This window comes from Solanum tuberosum, unplaced genomic scaffold (assembly GCF_000226075.1).
Source record: "Solanum tuberosum cultivar DM 1-3 516 R44 unplaced genomic scaffold, SolTub_3.0 scf00001, whole genome shotgun sequence".
NCBI lineage: Eukaryota > Viridiplantae > Streptophyta > Magnoliopsida > Solanales > Solanaceae > Solanum > Solanum tuberosum.
Genome location: NW_006238927.1, coordinates 1119743 through 1136266, shown reverse-complemented (window position 1 = coordinate 1136266; position 16524 = coordinate 1119743). Strand labels below are relative to the sequence as shown.

Genomic DNA, 16524 nt, shown 5'->3' with positions numbered 1-16524 from the left:
CCAAAAACTAACGCCAATTTAGTAAGAACATGTTACAATTATGGACTATTAAATACCGTATATACATACGATGGAGAAGAGATAAGTGGAATACCAGAATTACACAAAGCATTCGTCACATATAAAAGAGTTACCAAAGGAAATTTATTTTATATAAAGTTTTATACAGCACCAGCGGAGATATTATACGAGGAGATAAAACCTCCAATTCAAGTTATTAAGATAGGATTAACCAAAGATATGATTATACCTGATGATATCGTAAAACAGAATAATTGGTATATCAACTATTATACAAGAGTTAGCAAACAATTATTTAAACGGAAATGCTATATGGAGTTACTACTCTAGAGACCAGTTAATGATATATTCAAATTCAATAGAGCTAAGGAAAGAAGATATGGATGAAGTGCAGCGATGGATTTTATCATTATTAAAACCAGAAGAAAAACCTACGACAAGAGCACTCAAAGCAGGATTTATTTCGCCAGAACTATTAACCTGATATTGCAAGCTAATTGGACACAAATATCCTGATCATCTATGTTCAAAATGTAATGGAGAAGACAACGTGATTACCGATGTCCAGCTAGAATAAAGACAAAGAAGATAAATACAACTAAAGAGATAAGGCAAAGAGGATATATTTGGCCAAAAAAGCCAAAAGCAAATAGTGAATTGTACTATTATTGTAAATTATTAGGTACATTTGTAAGAAAGTTAGGGTAGTAGGAATAAATCATGTAAAATAGTCAACAAGTGTAGGATAGTATACATTATTAATATGTGCATTATTAAGTATGGACAAAGTAGTATGGACAAGTGTAAAAGTAAAATAGTATGGGCAAGTGTAAGTAGTAGGTATGGTAGGTGTAAGTAGCACATTATTGTGCATTATTGTAAAGTAAGTAGTATAGTACGTGCATTATTATGCATTACTGTAGAGATAAGATAGAATTTGAAAGTGCAGTAGATAGGATTTCCTTTCTATATAAAGGAAGGTACATGTAACATAAAAGGCAGACTTTGAATAAACGAAACACTTTCATAAAAAAAAAACACTCTCTCAAATATTTAAAATACGTAATAGATAATGGAGCAACCCTCAGATATCATGGATAAGCAAGAGGCAAAGGTATATTGTTCAATAAATATGCAGAACTAATTTCATATATTCCTAAATATCATATATATGATTGAATAAATTTATGATAGTTATTATGTATTAGAATTATTTGAATCATAATTTTTAGTTTATTAGCACACTGGAAACAGGGAGAAAACTTCTATACTATGCCATCCTAATGTTGAAACCGGTAGGCAAGGAAAGCCGTTTAGGGTAGTAAACAAAGTTGAGGCGCTGATAAGAAGGAAGTATCCGCTAAAGTACGATCTAGTAGTGACAGGAAAACATGATAAAAAGATAATCTAGTTCATAATGACCTAATGTGAATTTAATCAATTATGAATATGATAGGAAGGAATAATTGAAAATAAAAATCTGCATGATAAAGAACATGACTACATACATGCATGATGAAATGATAAAAAACTATGAAACTTTGATCTTATATATACTTAAAGGTATAGAAATAATTGAATTAAGAAGAATAATATGGGAAAAAATATTTAATGTAACGAATCAGAAGATATACTAAATCAACAATGGTATGAAATAGACTAACATGATTTAGACCTCGAAAGAATAGAATGGTATGATTTAGAAATAAATTCAGATTAAAATGAACTACGAATATTTACAATATTGGACAGAAGCTATGGAAGATATAAAACTATTAGAACAATTAATAGAAGAAAATTTATATATGTATCTAAGAACCCAAGATATGTTATGTCTAGAATATATCATAAATAATATTAAAGAGATATCAAGATTAACACCCCTTGAAAAAAGAATATTATAATAAAATCTTTAAGATAAATTCCTCACCTACCACACTACCACCTACCACACTATCAAATATGTCATGAATTCCGCACCCCCGAAAAATAATTGGATAAAAGGAAGTGAAAAAATTACACAAAAATTAGAAAACATAAAAGAAGAAGACCCTAAAATAGAATTAATTATATTCTCTATAGATAAAGTAAAAATAATCCAAGATATGTTTTTTGAAATTTTACAAAACTAGTATAAACGTAGTTCTCAGTAACGTTTTAGGCTATATTTTATTCAAAAAAAAATCAATAACAAGAAGACAAAAATTCGACAGAGTAAACATACATAAAACGTTATTGTCAGTAACATTTTATAATTTGTTATTCTGAAGCACATTTTACAGTTAAAATATGACTCACAATAACGTTTCTCTGGAATGACTTACTTTAGTCAAAAATTCTGAACAGGCAAATGGTTGGACTTTAGTTTATAGTTACTACTAGGGGTGTTCATGGTTTGGATAAAAACCGATCCAAACCGAAAAACCAAACCAAACCGGTTAAATGAATCGATTTAATTTGGGTTTTGGTTTGGTTTGGTTTTAGATTGTTAAGAACTGATAGTATTTGATTTGGTTATGGTTTTGTTTGAAAAAAATCGAAGAAATAACCGAACCGAACCAACAAGTTATATACATAAATTTATTATTATACATACATAATATATTATATTCATAAACAATTTTAAAGATTTTATATATGTTTCATCAAAATTTATTTTTATAATTTACTTATGAAAGAAAAAATGTCCAACGTGAGAACATTTTTCTTATTGGTTTCATGTATATGAGTGCCTATGAAAATTCCTTGTGGGACTAAAAATGTCATTGTCTCTTCGTTCTATTCCAAAATAGTGAATTTTGAAGTTTTATTCAGTAAATTCAATGATCGAAAGTTCTGTAATGCCAGTCATTCTAACTATTTTTTTGTTTGAATGAATTGTTGTCACTTTTTTCACGTTTTGAATGAATTGTTTATTTTATTTTTATGTATGGTTAATAACCGAACCAAACCAAACCAAAACCGAAAACAACCAAACCGATAAATGTATATTATATTTGGTTTGGTTTGATTTTGATAATTTTAAAACCGATTAAGTTGGTTTGGTTTTGGTTTTGACCAATAACCGACCCAAACCAAACTGTGAACACCCCTAGTTACTACAATCTTTTAGTGCAGTTTTGTTTAGTCAATCAACTTTTTAAGGGTTTATTATTATTAATTATTACTATTAATATTATTATTAGGATCAACTTTTGTCTTTTAACACCTTTCCACTTTTAGTATTTAATATGATATAATTATTATTTAATATTTAATTGCTTAGATATTTTATAACATTTTGAATTAAGATAGGAATAAAATAGTATTTTTATTTTTATTTTTATTTTTGTGGCTTCTCACTTTTAATATTATACTAGATTTTGAGAACGTGTTGGCACGTTAGCCCCCAATTATTATAAAATTTCTGCATATTTAAAAAGTTTTTACTTATGGAATAGAGAATATGATATTGCAGATTTTACTATTTGAATTTATTCATTAAAAACACAATTAGTGGGACGATATAAATAGCCTCTGATAGTATGCAAGTGCTCTAAATTTATTAAATGCATGAAAAAATATTTAACAAATTTGCAAAAGAAAAATATGAAGAAACATATACTTTTACTAAACCGCAAAATAGAGCACAAATAGGATTGTTTGTTTAGATTTAGAAATATAAAATTAACTTGCACTAGCTACCTAATAAAATATTCCTCTTTTCTCAGCCAAGCAATCACTTTACGTAAAGATGACTGTAGACACATAAATTGTATTGGATTAAATTCATACAAAATTTGAATTAAATTCATGTTCGTTTGGGCTGAATGATTAATTTGGGCTTTACAAATAAATAAGTCCATTTTATTAATTTCAAATCCAAGGTTCATTTCACCTTGAAGCTCAAACTCATGCCACGGTGACTAGGCATCCAAGACCAACAAGGTGACGCCACATGTCCAAATGAGGTGGTAGTCCCAGTCAAATGCAAGAACCAATCACAATCCGCCAAGTGTCAAAATGACATCCTTTGGCCAATTACAAGCAACCTTGTCCACCCCTACAACTATAAATAGGGGATGGACATGACATTCTAGGGGCATCAAGAAAGCTCTTCAACAAGCATTCTGCAATTGGAGGAAGCTACACCATCAACTACATAGCTCTTCGAAGGAGTCATCAACGGAGTTCTTCCCGGAGATTCAACTTGAAACGACAAAGCGCTTTCTGACGTTCCCGGAGATCGACAACATCTCAAGGAGGTCTACATCATTCCAACATTTTCGAGAAATACGCTACTGAAGGCCCTCGAATCTTGGAGAATCTTAGGAGAGAGAATCAAGAGAACAACAGAATTGTACTCACAACGATTCATCAATAAAAATAACATTTTTTCTTTTATTTATTTTGCTTGCAGTCGATTTTCAGCGCTTAAGGAAATTTGTTGCGAACAATGACATTTATCCTCGTAGTCTCTAAAGTTCACAGAGGATAAAAATTAATGAAATAAATACAAAAACGGAAAACTGTAGAAAGAGATTGTAAGTGACAAAAGAAAAGGATACATTTTCATTTCACAAAAATTAAAATACCTCTCAATTCTATAATCCAAATGAATGGTTAATTATGATGCAGAACAAACAAGTATTAAGCATACAAATACATATATAATTTAGGGAAAATGATCAGATATACCCCTTAACTTTATCATTTAGAGTTGATATATCCTCGTTATAAAAGTGGCTCATAGATACCCCTACTTATATTCAAATGACTCACATATATCCTTTTCCTCTAATGGAAATGAAAGAAATTAATTTTGGTTCAATTTTTTATTATTTTAAAAAATATATATATAATCCCATATGAGTATATTTAATCCTCCTCAAACATATAGTATATTTTTTTTTTGACTTTTTTTTTGTTTCAATGACTAATTTAAATTTATTATTTTGATGGTCAAATTTATTTATGTTTCACTAATATTCTTGTAAAACTTATTATAGATGACCAATTTTTTTTCTTCAAATGCAAAAAATTAAATTACAATATAGACAAAAAAAAATAGTTTTAAATTTTTTTCTTTACACTAAGGAATGAAAGAAAAAAATAAAATAAGAATAAGAAACTCAAATAAGTATAATAAAAGAAGTCAAAAAATAATTTATTTATGAAAAAGATTAAAATATACCTTGAACTTTGCTAGAAGAATCATATATACCCCTAAATAATTTTTAAGAAAATTAAAAGTCAAAAATATAAATTTAAAACTAATTTTTTCACTCCATTAAATGAAGAGTATATGTGAGCTCATTTTGTAACGATAGGGGTATATGTGAGCCGTTTGTATAACGGTAAGAATATTTATGAATCACTTTCATAACGAAGGCATATCAGTTCCAAATGGCACTATATCAGTTCCAAATGGTAAATCAACAGTGATGCCTCAACAATCACAAAGTCATAACTTCATCCATGCACAAATGTGTTATATCCAGTACGGCAGTGCCTGTTATGTTAAAATGTGTTTCATTTTCTCCAAATCTCAGATTATTTGAACTTAGACTTATTACTAATAAATAATAATAATTACATAAATATAAATAAGATGATTGGTATAATATTGTAGGATTATTATTTAATATTTAATTAATATTATATTTTATAAAAAAAATTAATTTTATTGTAAGGGCGAAATGGTAATCAAACTTAAAACTTTGGAGCTTTCCACTTTTAGTATTATTTGAATGAATATGAAATATGAATATGATGATATGATATAATATCATGATAGATAGAACGATAGAGATTAATAAGACTTACTGTTTTAAACCAAAAAGAAAAAAAATGTTGCACCATCAAACACATTTGCAACCACAAAATACCGGAAGATAAGTTTGCTATGGATCTTTATTGAAGGATTCACTTAGATAGCTAGGTGAGTGAACAAGAGATTAGTTACAATATTAACTAACTTCCTGAAAGGTTAGTTATTTTAATAGATGTCAGTTAGTTAGGATTGGGTAGTTTTGAAGTCTATATAAAGTTGTATTTGTAAGCCTATTAAAGGCATCGTGTTAATGAGAATAACAAGTTAAAAACTCTCTTAATTCTTCTTCTTCTTCCTCACTTCTTCTCTTCTTCTCTTAGATGTTCTTCTTTACTTTACATACTTTCTCATATAGTTTCATGGTATCAGAGCGAGGTTGGATAATCTGGTTGAAAGAATCGTTCTGTAACGCAGATAGAAAATTGTTCAATTCTGTTGGAAGAACTGGTCAAATTCTCTGAATATTCTCTGTTGTTACAATGACAGTGGAAGCAGGACAATCTACACAGGCTCAATCTGTTCAATCTGGTCAAAAAACTGGTATCGACTACAATCATCCTTTGTTTCTTTCTCAATCTGATGTAAGTGGTACACAAATTATTTCGTTCCAACTAGCAGGGGTTGAAAATTACTCAATCTGGTATAGATCCATGAGGGTAGCCTTGCTTGGAAGGAACAAATTAGGATTAGTTGATGGTTCCTGCAAGAAAGAAGTATTTCCAGAGGAGATGGGGAATCACTGGGAAAGAGTGAATGCAGTAGTATTGTCTTGGCTGATGAACTCAGTAGAAAAAGGGTTGTTGGGAGGTATAATGTATGCTTCTAATGCCCAAGAAGTATGGGAGGAACTATTCGAAAGATTCAACAAGATTGATGGTTCAAGAACGTACAATTTACACAAGGAAATTGCTACATTGAGTCAAGGTACTGCTACAGTTTCTGCATACTTTTCTAGGTTGAAAAACTTGTGGGAAGAATTTGAAGCTCTTGTTCCTAGTCCCGGTTGTAACTGTGAAAAATCAAAAGACTTTGTAATACATCTTCGGAAGTTGAAATTGTTTCAGTTTCTCATGGGACTAAACGACTCTTATAATCAAGCAAGAAGTCAGATCTTGCTTATGAGTCCTATGCCAACTGTTAATCAGGCATATGGAATGGTTATGAGTGATGAGGGACAAAGGTCTATAGTAGCGAATTCTGGAATCTTGGGTGCAAATCCTGCTTCAAGTGGTAGTAATTTTGATATGGCCATGTTTACCAGAAATGGTTCTACAAGATACAAGAAAAATTTCAATGTACAATGTGAGTTCTGTAAAATGAAAGGACATACCAAAGAAGTGTGTTACAAGTTGGTGGGATACCCATCAGATTATAACAAGTTTAGAAAGAAAGAAGGACAGACAAGGAGTAATGGTTATAACACAAGTGCAAGGGCTCATAATGTGATCATTGATAGTCATTTTCAAGAATCAGAACAATGTGATATGATGGGTGATACAAGTGAGAATGTAGCAGAAGGAACTATGTCAGATTACAAAGGCAAAAGTATGGAATCTTCTTCACAAAACAGAAAGACTGAGATGGGGTTGTATCCATTTACTAAGGAGCAATATAATCAGATTGTTCATCTGTTGAAGAATATTGGAGACAACAGTGCTGCTACAAACCCTGTGTCTTCAGCAAATTTAGCAGGTATTAACCAGGCTAGTGTTTACTCAGTTAAAAACATACAAGAGTGGATAGTAGACACTGGAGCTACAAACCATATGGTAGCTGATGTAAGCTTGTTAGATAAACCTTTTATAGTGTCGAAAGAAGTGTATTTACCTAATGGAAATGTTGCTAAAGTCACTCATACTGGAACTAGTAGTGTTACTGCAAGGACATCTTTGACTAATGTGCTGCATTTGCCTCAATTCAAGTTCAATTTGATGTCTGTGTCAAAACTCACAAAAGAGTTAGGATGCTCAGTAAGTTTCTTTCCTAATTTTTGCTTGTTTCAGGATCTCTCCAATGGAATGGTGAGGGAGATTGGTAAAGAGGAGAATGGCTTGTATATTCTGACAGGAAGTTCAAAAATACTGCAGTCTCAAAGCAATGGTTGTGTTTGTACTGTGAAAGGAAGTATGCATTAGAGCTGATTTCTGAAACAGGTCTAGGGGCGGCAAAACCTGCTATGACTTCTATGGATGCAAATGTGAAGTTAACATCAAAGGAATATGATGAGTGTGTGCTCAAAACTCAAGCAGAACCTATGGCTGATCAAGGCTCTTATCAGAAACTCATAGGAAAACTTTTGTACATCACTATGACCAGACCTGATATTTCATTTTGTGTACAGACCTTGAGTCAGTTCTTACAAGCTCCTAAACAGTCTCATATGGAAGCAGCAATTAGGATAGTTAGATATCTGAAAAAAGAGCCAGGGCAGGGAGTTTTACTATCGAGCAATAAGAACATTGATATATCAGCTTATTGTGATACAGATTGGGCTGCTTGTCCTAACTCTAGAAGGTCTGTAACAGGATATGTAGTGAAGCTTGGTGACTCTCCTATCATATGGAAGTCTAAAAAACAAACAACCGTCTCCAAGAGTTCAGCAGAAGCTGAATACAGAAGCTTGGCCTCAACAGTAGCAGAGTTGATATGGATAATTGGGTTAATAAAAGAACTTGGTGTGGAGGTTACTCTTCCAGTTAAGGTGTATAGTGACAGTAAAGCTGCGATACAAATAGCTGCAAATCCAGTGTATCATGAAAGGACTAAACACATTGAGATAGATTGTCATTTCATTAGAGAAAAGGTTATGCAAGGAATGGTTTCTACCAACTATATTCCTACAAATGAACAACCTGCAGATGTGTTAACTAAAAGCTTGCCCAGAGTTCAACATGAAGTTTTGAGTTCCAAGTTAGGTATTCAAAACATTTTTAGAGTACCTAACTTGAGGGGGAGTATTGAAGGATTCACTTAGATAGCTAGGTGAGTGAACAAGAGATTAGTTACAATATTAACTAACTTCCTGAAAGGTTAGTTATTTTAATAGATGTCAGTTAGTTAGGATTAGGGTAGATTTGAAGTCTATATAAAGTTATATTTGTAAACCTATTAAAGGCATCGTGTTAATGAGAATAACAAGTTAAAAACTCTCTTAATTCTTCTTCTTCTTCCTCACTTCTTCTCTTCTTCTCTTCTTCTCTTATATGTTCTTCTTTACTTTACATACTTTCTCATATAGTTTCAATCTTAGTGTGAGAAGAATAATCTTTGAGATACAATTCAAGTTGATGTGCTAAGGGCACTGTTAATTTATATAGCACATCATTTTCCAAACTATATCTGAATACATGATGGTAGACGGAATTATGAAGAAATATCCTGAAGATATGCTCATTCATATCCTTTTGAGACTTCCACTGAAATTTATCTTGCGATTCAAAAGTGTCTCCAAAACTCTTTACACTCTCATACAATCTTCATCTTTCATCAATATTCATTACAACCACACATTAAATTCGACATATGATAACATTCTCCTAAAGCGCTCCTTCAAAGAAGACATTGAAAGATATAAAGCTGTTTTTTCTTTTATTCCTAATGACGATGAAGATAATTTAAATACCGTTTATCCAGATCTAGATGTTCCTTATACGTCAAGTATTTCTAGTGTTAAAAGTGATAAGCTCATCAATTCTAGCCATGGTTTAATTGCTTTGATGGAACCACGAACCACCATCGTGTTCAATACATCAACTAGAAATTATAAACGACTCCCTCCTAGCCATTTTCAAATTTCGAAGGGAGAATATCAATCGTTTGAAAGTGGTGGATTTGGTTACGATTCAGTTGTTAATGATTTCAAGGTTTTTAGAATATCTGAAGTTTTCAAGGAAGATGGTTTCGGACACATTAACGATGGAGAGAAAAGGGTTGAGGTATATGAATTGGGTATTGATATTTGGAGAAAATTGGATCATGTGGATCAACAATTGCCCAAATTATTTTGGTTGAATTCTTCAATGTCTTATAAGGGTTGTTACCATTGGATTGCATCATTTGAAGGACAAAAAATCATTCTTTGCTTTGACATGACAACCGAAATTTTCCGAAATATACAAATGCCAGCAGACACAAGCAAATTTACAGAGGGCACACTTCATAGCCTCCTAATTTTGAATGAGTCTCTAAGTTTGTTATGTTACCCTTCAGTTATTGATCCAAATACAGATTTTATGGAAATTTGGATTATGAAGGATTACAATATTTATGAGTCTTGGATTAAGAAGTACACAATAATTGGTGTTCCTACTGAAAACCCATTAGTAATGTGGAAAGATTTTGTATTGCTTTTTCAAAGCAAAAGTGGATATTTGATGTCATATGATCTTAAACATGATGCAATCAAGGAATTGAATATACAGGGCTGTCCAAAATCAATGAGAGTTGTAATTTACAAAGAATTCTTGACTCCCATTCAAAGAGAAAGCTAAATTGGTGAACAGGTTCAAAACTGTTAGACAAGTTTTTCCTCTTTTTCCCCACCTGATACAGAGGTGGAGTTAGGTGGGGGTTCATGGGTTCGGACGAATCCATTAGCTTTTTCGTAGACTCTATATTTGTATTAGAAAAATTAAATAAATATATGTATATTAACATGTGAACCCTCAAACAAAATTAATTTAGAGCCCCTAAACTACTAACTTTGGCTCCCCCTGATACAAGACTCAGCGAAGAAAGTATTTGATGAAAAAGGGTGTTGATGGAAAATTACTCAGAAAATCTTCCATTGTTGGTTATAATTTTGGTGGTGTTTTCACATACTTTAACGAGTAACTAAATTTTCTATCTAAGGTTTTGGCAGAAACTTTTTGGGGAATGAATTAGATATTGTTACCTTTTTATATAATTGAGATGTTGGATTTTTCTAGCTACTTGTTCAACTACATGCTTATTTTAGTTGATTAAATCTCCATTGACTGATTGTACGTATTCATTATGTGTTTCTTTAGAAAGAATGCGTATTTAGGTTATTGTGTACTCCAAGGTATATGAAAGAGCAATATTATGTGTTTAAAAACGTGTTTAGAGATATCGAAGCTTTGATGAGGTAATAATGAGTGGTGAGAAACTGCTAGTTAGAGTAATTTAGAGAACATATCTAGTAAATTCTCATAATTTATAATGAGATAAATACTGTAAGTTGAGTGCTCACAATCTGTAGAGAATAAATTGAAGATAATGTAACAAGAAGAATTTTGATAATTGAGGAAGTCAAAATACTTCTCACGATCCGATTTATTAGGTTATGATTATACCTACCACATCCCACCAGTAAGTTAGCCTACAAGTACAAGGCTTTTCAAATAGAGCAAGTACAAAACTATCTCCGAAAGCAAAATAAAGAGTAGTCCTAACCAACATAGAGGGATATTTGCGTTAGGAGCCGACACCAATCTCCGCATCCCAAAAGTTCTTGTGCACGAGATCCAAATCAACGAAAGAACTTGTTGTATGATCTGCAGGGTGAGAAAGTGTAGTATGAGTACCAACAAGTGGTACTTTGTAGGTATAGGCCAACTGAAGCTCCAAAGAAAAACAAGTAAAAATAGTGCGTAAATAAGGAAACAAAGAAGGGCCTAAAATGCCCCTCAACTATTTGAATTGATACAAAATTACCCTCCATTCATTTGGTCTCCCAAATACCCCAGCGTCAATCTTTTGGCTCAAAAATAATTTTATGTCTAACGGATCATACTCATAAGGTGGGTGGAGGGCAATATTGTACCAAATCCCATAGTTTAAGGACATTTTAGGCCCTTTTCCATTAAAATAATTTGAAATTACTTAATATATGAGCTCACATGATTGATTTGATTTTGATTTCATAGTAAATTAAAAAGAAAAAAAAGTTAGTCTTCTACTCTCTACACTCCCCCCCCCCCCCCCCCAAACCCCTTCATTTCCTATCTCTTCCAAAAAAAATTCTATTTGGATCTTGTCCACCATTTTAATTTTGTTTTTCAATTTATGACAAACAAGAGAGAGAGAAAAAGAGGAAAACAACTATGACATTCATATAGAAATAATTAGTTCAATAAAAGATGACTTAATTAGGCAAATATGTATGAATACCGCATTTTTCTTTTGTATGTACCCAAAATTCAAATTAAAAGAATAAAAACAATAATTTCTCCTATCCCCACCCTCACCCCACCATGGAAATAATACAAATTAAAAAAATATGAACATGTGAGTTCCGTTCAAGTTTGAGTCCCGAATATCCTTATTAAGAATAAGAGATTAAAGAAAGGAATAAAAAAGAGAAAATGAACAAGGCATTTGGATAATTGATAGAAAATTTTATATTAATAGAAATAATAAATGAAATTTAGATGGAAAATCAGTCGGAGTGAGTATCAATTTTAGTTGAATCTCCATTTATGAGTTGGGTTATAATAAATTGGGGGTTGATTTAAAATAGACCAACAAGAAGATATTATGAAATTAATTATTTTTTCAATATTATTTTCAAGTGTATTGGGTCAAAATATGAATCATATGTGGTTTAGTAAAAAGTAATTTTTAAAAAATATGATTTTTATTATTTATTTGAGAAGGGTCTAAATTTGGACCAATCACATTAGGCAACCTAATAAATAAATATTTGATAATATTACTTTAAGGAAAGTATTAAAAATAAGGGCAAATATGAGTCAAATGATTAACATCGAGGGCATTTTTGAGCTTAAAGGTGGACGCCACGGATATTTTAGGGTCAAAATGTGGATGGAGGATAGTTTTGTCCTAATTCAAATACTTGAGGGGAAATTTAGGCCCTTCTTACCGCAAAAGTGTCTAACGAGAATATGTAGCATGAAAATATAGGTAATGAGAATGAGGGAATAGGATGCACTAAGTGTGAGTCCGAGTAAAAGGAACATACCTGGAGGCGCAACTCAACAAACCTGATCACGATAACATCCTACTACGTAAGTTAACTAACCAAGGAAAGACCCACAATAACACCACTACACAATATAACCACCACCGAATCAGAGTACCAAAGAAAGGGGAAAATCAATCACTTAAGAAACTAACGATCAATTCAATGCAATAATACACAGTTATAGTCAAACAATAACCTAATTGTACCCTCAGAAGTGCGGAAGGTACAAACAACAACGATAACCCAACAACCCTTCACATAAGACCGGCGGGTGTGATGAGTCTGAGATTTTGAATTATTTGAGGCCTTTTTAGTTTAACAAGTAATGTCATCAATGCCTTTTATGTCTATATCTAATGGTTTATTATTGTTTTATAGCTATGAAAGCTCAATGACAAGGCAAGGACGAAATCCCACAAAAAGAGGCTAAAACCACGGGAAAAGAGAAAAAATGTGAAGTTGATGCTCACAAAAGGCACTTGGAGACTCGCTGAGTGTGTCAAACCTCGCCGAAAATGATATGGTCTTCGACTAAAATGCTCAAGGTAGAGTCAACGAGAAGATAATCTAAATGGCGATTCACCGTACTCAGTCGGTGATCTAATAGTTGTTCACTGAAAGTGTAAAAAAATTTAAGCTTAATTGAAGGCCAAAAATGTAAGATGGGGTGATGATGGGTGACTCACAAAATGTAAACGACAAACTCCATCGAGCTCGCCAACTTCTGAATCATCTATGTTTATTCTAGTCAATTTCATTCATACTTTTATCCCTAATTAGCTAAAAATCAATGGCGGATGGGCTCAAGAATTTTCCTACAAAACACTGAGATTTTATATTAAATCATCTACATTACTAATCCGACTTGGAATCATTTTCTCCAGTGTGCAAATGATTACTTGCTTTAACCATTCAAGCACGCCTCATTTTGGGGTCAAAATACTTATATAGGGGTCCTAGACATTGGCAAAACGACATAGTATTAGGCTAGACTAATTAGCAAAAGACCCAATTGCCCCTAAGAAAATAGTTGCCGCCCCTAACGATGCTTTAGACCGACGGACCGTGGTTTGACCAACGGTCCGTCTTGCACGTCTGTCATTCCGTGTCAGATACTAAACTTTTGGGGTCATGATCCACGGACACTCGACCACGGATCGTGGACCCAACGGTATGTTGGTCCAGGTCATGGTTTGTGGTCCTTGAGCCTGTTTGGGTAGCAATCCACGGTTGTGGTTGGCCTCCGTCGAATGGCAACTTCTAAAATCTGAGATTTTTGCCCTTTCTCGAATCTGAGGTATTACATACTGAAACTAGCAGTATTGAAGAAAGGTCCCATTATAGGTACTGAGACCAACCTAATAGATTAGGCCTAATGGTCATGCGAATGAATATTGCGGGCAACATTAAGACTACTCTTCCCAAAATTAAGAATGAAAAAATATTTCTGAAACTTGTGAAAGAATCCTCTCAAACTGCTAATAAGTCCCTTGCTGGGACACTAATGGGTACTTTGACCACCAAGAAGTTTGATGGTTCTCGTACTATGGATGAGCATGTTATTGAAATGACAACATAGCAGCAAGACTTAAGTCTTTGAGAATGGAAGTGGAACAAAATTTCCTTGTACAATTCATCATCAACTCAGTAGCAGCGTCTGAGAATGGTCCTTTTCAAATGAACTACAATACCATAAAATATAAATGGAACGTGTATGAATTGCACGGAATGTTGGTTCAGGAGGATACAAGGTTGAAGAATCAAGGAACCCATTCCATCGACTTTGTAAGTCATCAAAGAGATGGAAAGAAAGGAAAGAAGCATGATAAGGGAAAGCAAAAGAAACACAGTGTTAGCGAGTCTTCATCTCAAATATGTAAGAAGGAATATAAGGATGATAAGTGTCGTTTCTATGGAAAATCCGGACACTTTGAGAAAGATTGCTTGAAATGTAAGGCATAGTTCAGAAGAAAGGTAAGCTTTGGGCTATTACATGTCTTGAATCAAATTTAACTGAAATTCCTTATAATAATTAGTGGATTGACTCTGGTTGTACAGTTCATATTTTTAATATGATGCACAGATTCCTTACAACATAGATCATAATGCATAACAAAAGATTTTGTTATATGGGGAACAGAGTGAAGGCTCCAGTTGAAGCTATTGGACTTATCGTTTAATCTTCGACATTGAGCGTCACATAGATTTACTTGAAACTTATTATGTGCCTTCTCTTTCGAGAAATTTATTTTTTTGTCTATATTGGATAAGACCGGATACTCTCTTAATTTTGGTAATGGGTATTTTAGTTTTCTTAAGCATAATCATCTCACTGGTGCTTGAACTCTTTCTGATAGTTCATACAAATTATATCTTGATAAGACCGGTTCCGTCTCGATTCCGGCTTGTACCGGTTAGGTTCGGACAGTAGCGGGTCTGGGAGGGGTAACGGGACAGAAACCAGGATTTACCGGTTAGTCTCGATTTCGATCCCGGTCCGGTCCGGTTCATAATTTTATTTTATTTTTAAAATCTTAATTATTATTATTATAGCCGTTGGGAAACGGGTTTTGGGCCCCACCAACGGCTTTTTCACTCCCATAACTCCCCTTTACACCTCCCTACCTCCCAAACTTTTTTTAATACCCTAACCTTCTAAAACCTACATTTTCATCCTTTTTTTTAACTATAAATACCCCCAATCTTTCATTTTTTTAACTCACAATTCACAAAAATATTATCTTCTAGTCTTTACTCTCTAATCTCTTATTCTCGTTAAAATTACGAATTTGGATTTTGGTCTTTGGAAATTGGAGCTTCAAAATTCAACTTTCAATTTTCGACTTTTGGTCATACACGTCTACTTTTTTAGTAGATGTTTGGTACATTCGTTCCAACTCACTTTTCATTTAGTAATTTATTTGTTTGCATTTAATTATTTATTTTGTGAGTAATTAGTCTCTAGTCTCTACTTATTTAGTTATTTATTTGTTTAAAACTTTGCATTACATTTTCGTATTATATATAATTTACTACTTTTTATATTTGAATATGGATTTCGGTAAAAACAATGTTGACAAGGGTAAAACAATCATAGTTGATTCGATCACTAATTTATGGAGCTCAAAATCCAAGAAAAATAAAAAAATCGGTAGTACTTCTAAATCTAAAACTAAAAAACCTTCTCAATTAAGAATAAATACGGATGATTATACGCATGTTGATGAAACTATTTTTAATATTGATAGTAATAGTGGATTAGATCCTTATCATGAACATTTACAAAGAAGGTTTGGTAATTTTGATGAGGAATTACCTGAAGATGATGAACATGATGATGTTAATGAATATATTGATAGTTTGATAATAATGTTGATGAATATGATGATGATGATGAAACTCAGCCAGCTACTCCCACTCCCAATCCCTCTTCCCCTCCCGCTCCCTTTCGTTGTCCTGCTCCCGTTCCCCCCGTGCATCCTAGGACTAAAGTAGAATGCACTAAAAAATCAGTTGTGTGGAAATTTATGACTCAGAATGAAGATAAAACACAAGCTATTTGTAATAAATGTAAACATAGAATGAATCATAAAACTATAGGAAAATAGGGTGGGACGGGATATTTGAGTAATAATTTAATGTCATGTTGTAAAAATGACTTTTTCCATGCTAAAGTTGTAGCCGAAGCTAAAAAGAATGGTATCACCCTTCCTGAAAATGTAGAAGTAGAGAGCTCTAATATGGT

General features: G+C 32.6%; 2 protein-coding genes and 1 long non-coding RNA gene across 3 annotated transcripts; 2 read left to right on the top strand and 1 right to left on the bottom strand.

The window, feature by feature from the left end:
* Positions 1-6224: 6224 nt before the first annotated feature.
* On the top strand, positions 6225-8819 carry LOC107060889 (uncharacterized). Its single transcript, XM_015309421.1, has 2 exons — positions 6225-7525; positions 7837-8819. The coding sequence occupies exons 1-2, from the start codon at positions 6313-6315 to the stop codon at positions 7869-7871; spliced, it is 1248 nt and encodes a 415-aa protein (XP_015164907.1). The 5' UTR covers positions 6225-6312; the 3' UTR covers positions 7872-8819.
* Positions 8820-9180: 361 nt separating this feature from the next.
* LOC102601419 (F-box protein CPR30-like) lies at positions 9181-10467 on the top strand. Its single transcript, XM_015309389.1, has one exon. It carries the CDS (start codon positions 9181-9183, stop codon positions 10321-10323), a length of 1143 nt encoding a protein of 380 aa, XP_015164875.1. The 3' UTR covers positions 10324-10467.
* Positions 10468-11033: 566 nt separating this feature from the next.
* LOC107060878 (uncharacterized) lies at positions 11034-16138 on the bottom strand. The gene is made up of 2 exons (XR_001473592.1): positions 16096-16138; positions 11034-11349 (listed from the first exon to the last, which is right to left on the bottom strand). It is a non-coding gene; the product is annotated as an uncharacterized lncRNA (long non-coding RNA).
* Between the last annotated feature and the right edge of the window lie 386 nt (positions 16139-16524).

What these genes read in the sequence shown, in the direction of transcription:
- LOC107060889 (XM_015309421.1), top strand. Translation starts at nt 6,313, where the DNA reads ATGACAGTGGAAGCAGGACAATCTACACAGGCTCAATCTGTTCAATCT. An exon ending in GTCTTCAGCAAATTTAGCAG is followed by an intron (nt 7,526 to 7,836) that starts GTATTAACCAGG and finishes TGCTTGTTTCAG; the next exon opens with GATCTCTCCAATGGAATGGT.
- LOC102601419 (XM_015309389.1), top strand. Translation starts at nt 9,181, where the DNA reads ATGATGGTAGACGGAATTATGAAGAAATATCCTGAAGATATGCTCATT.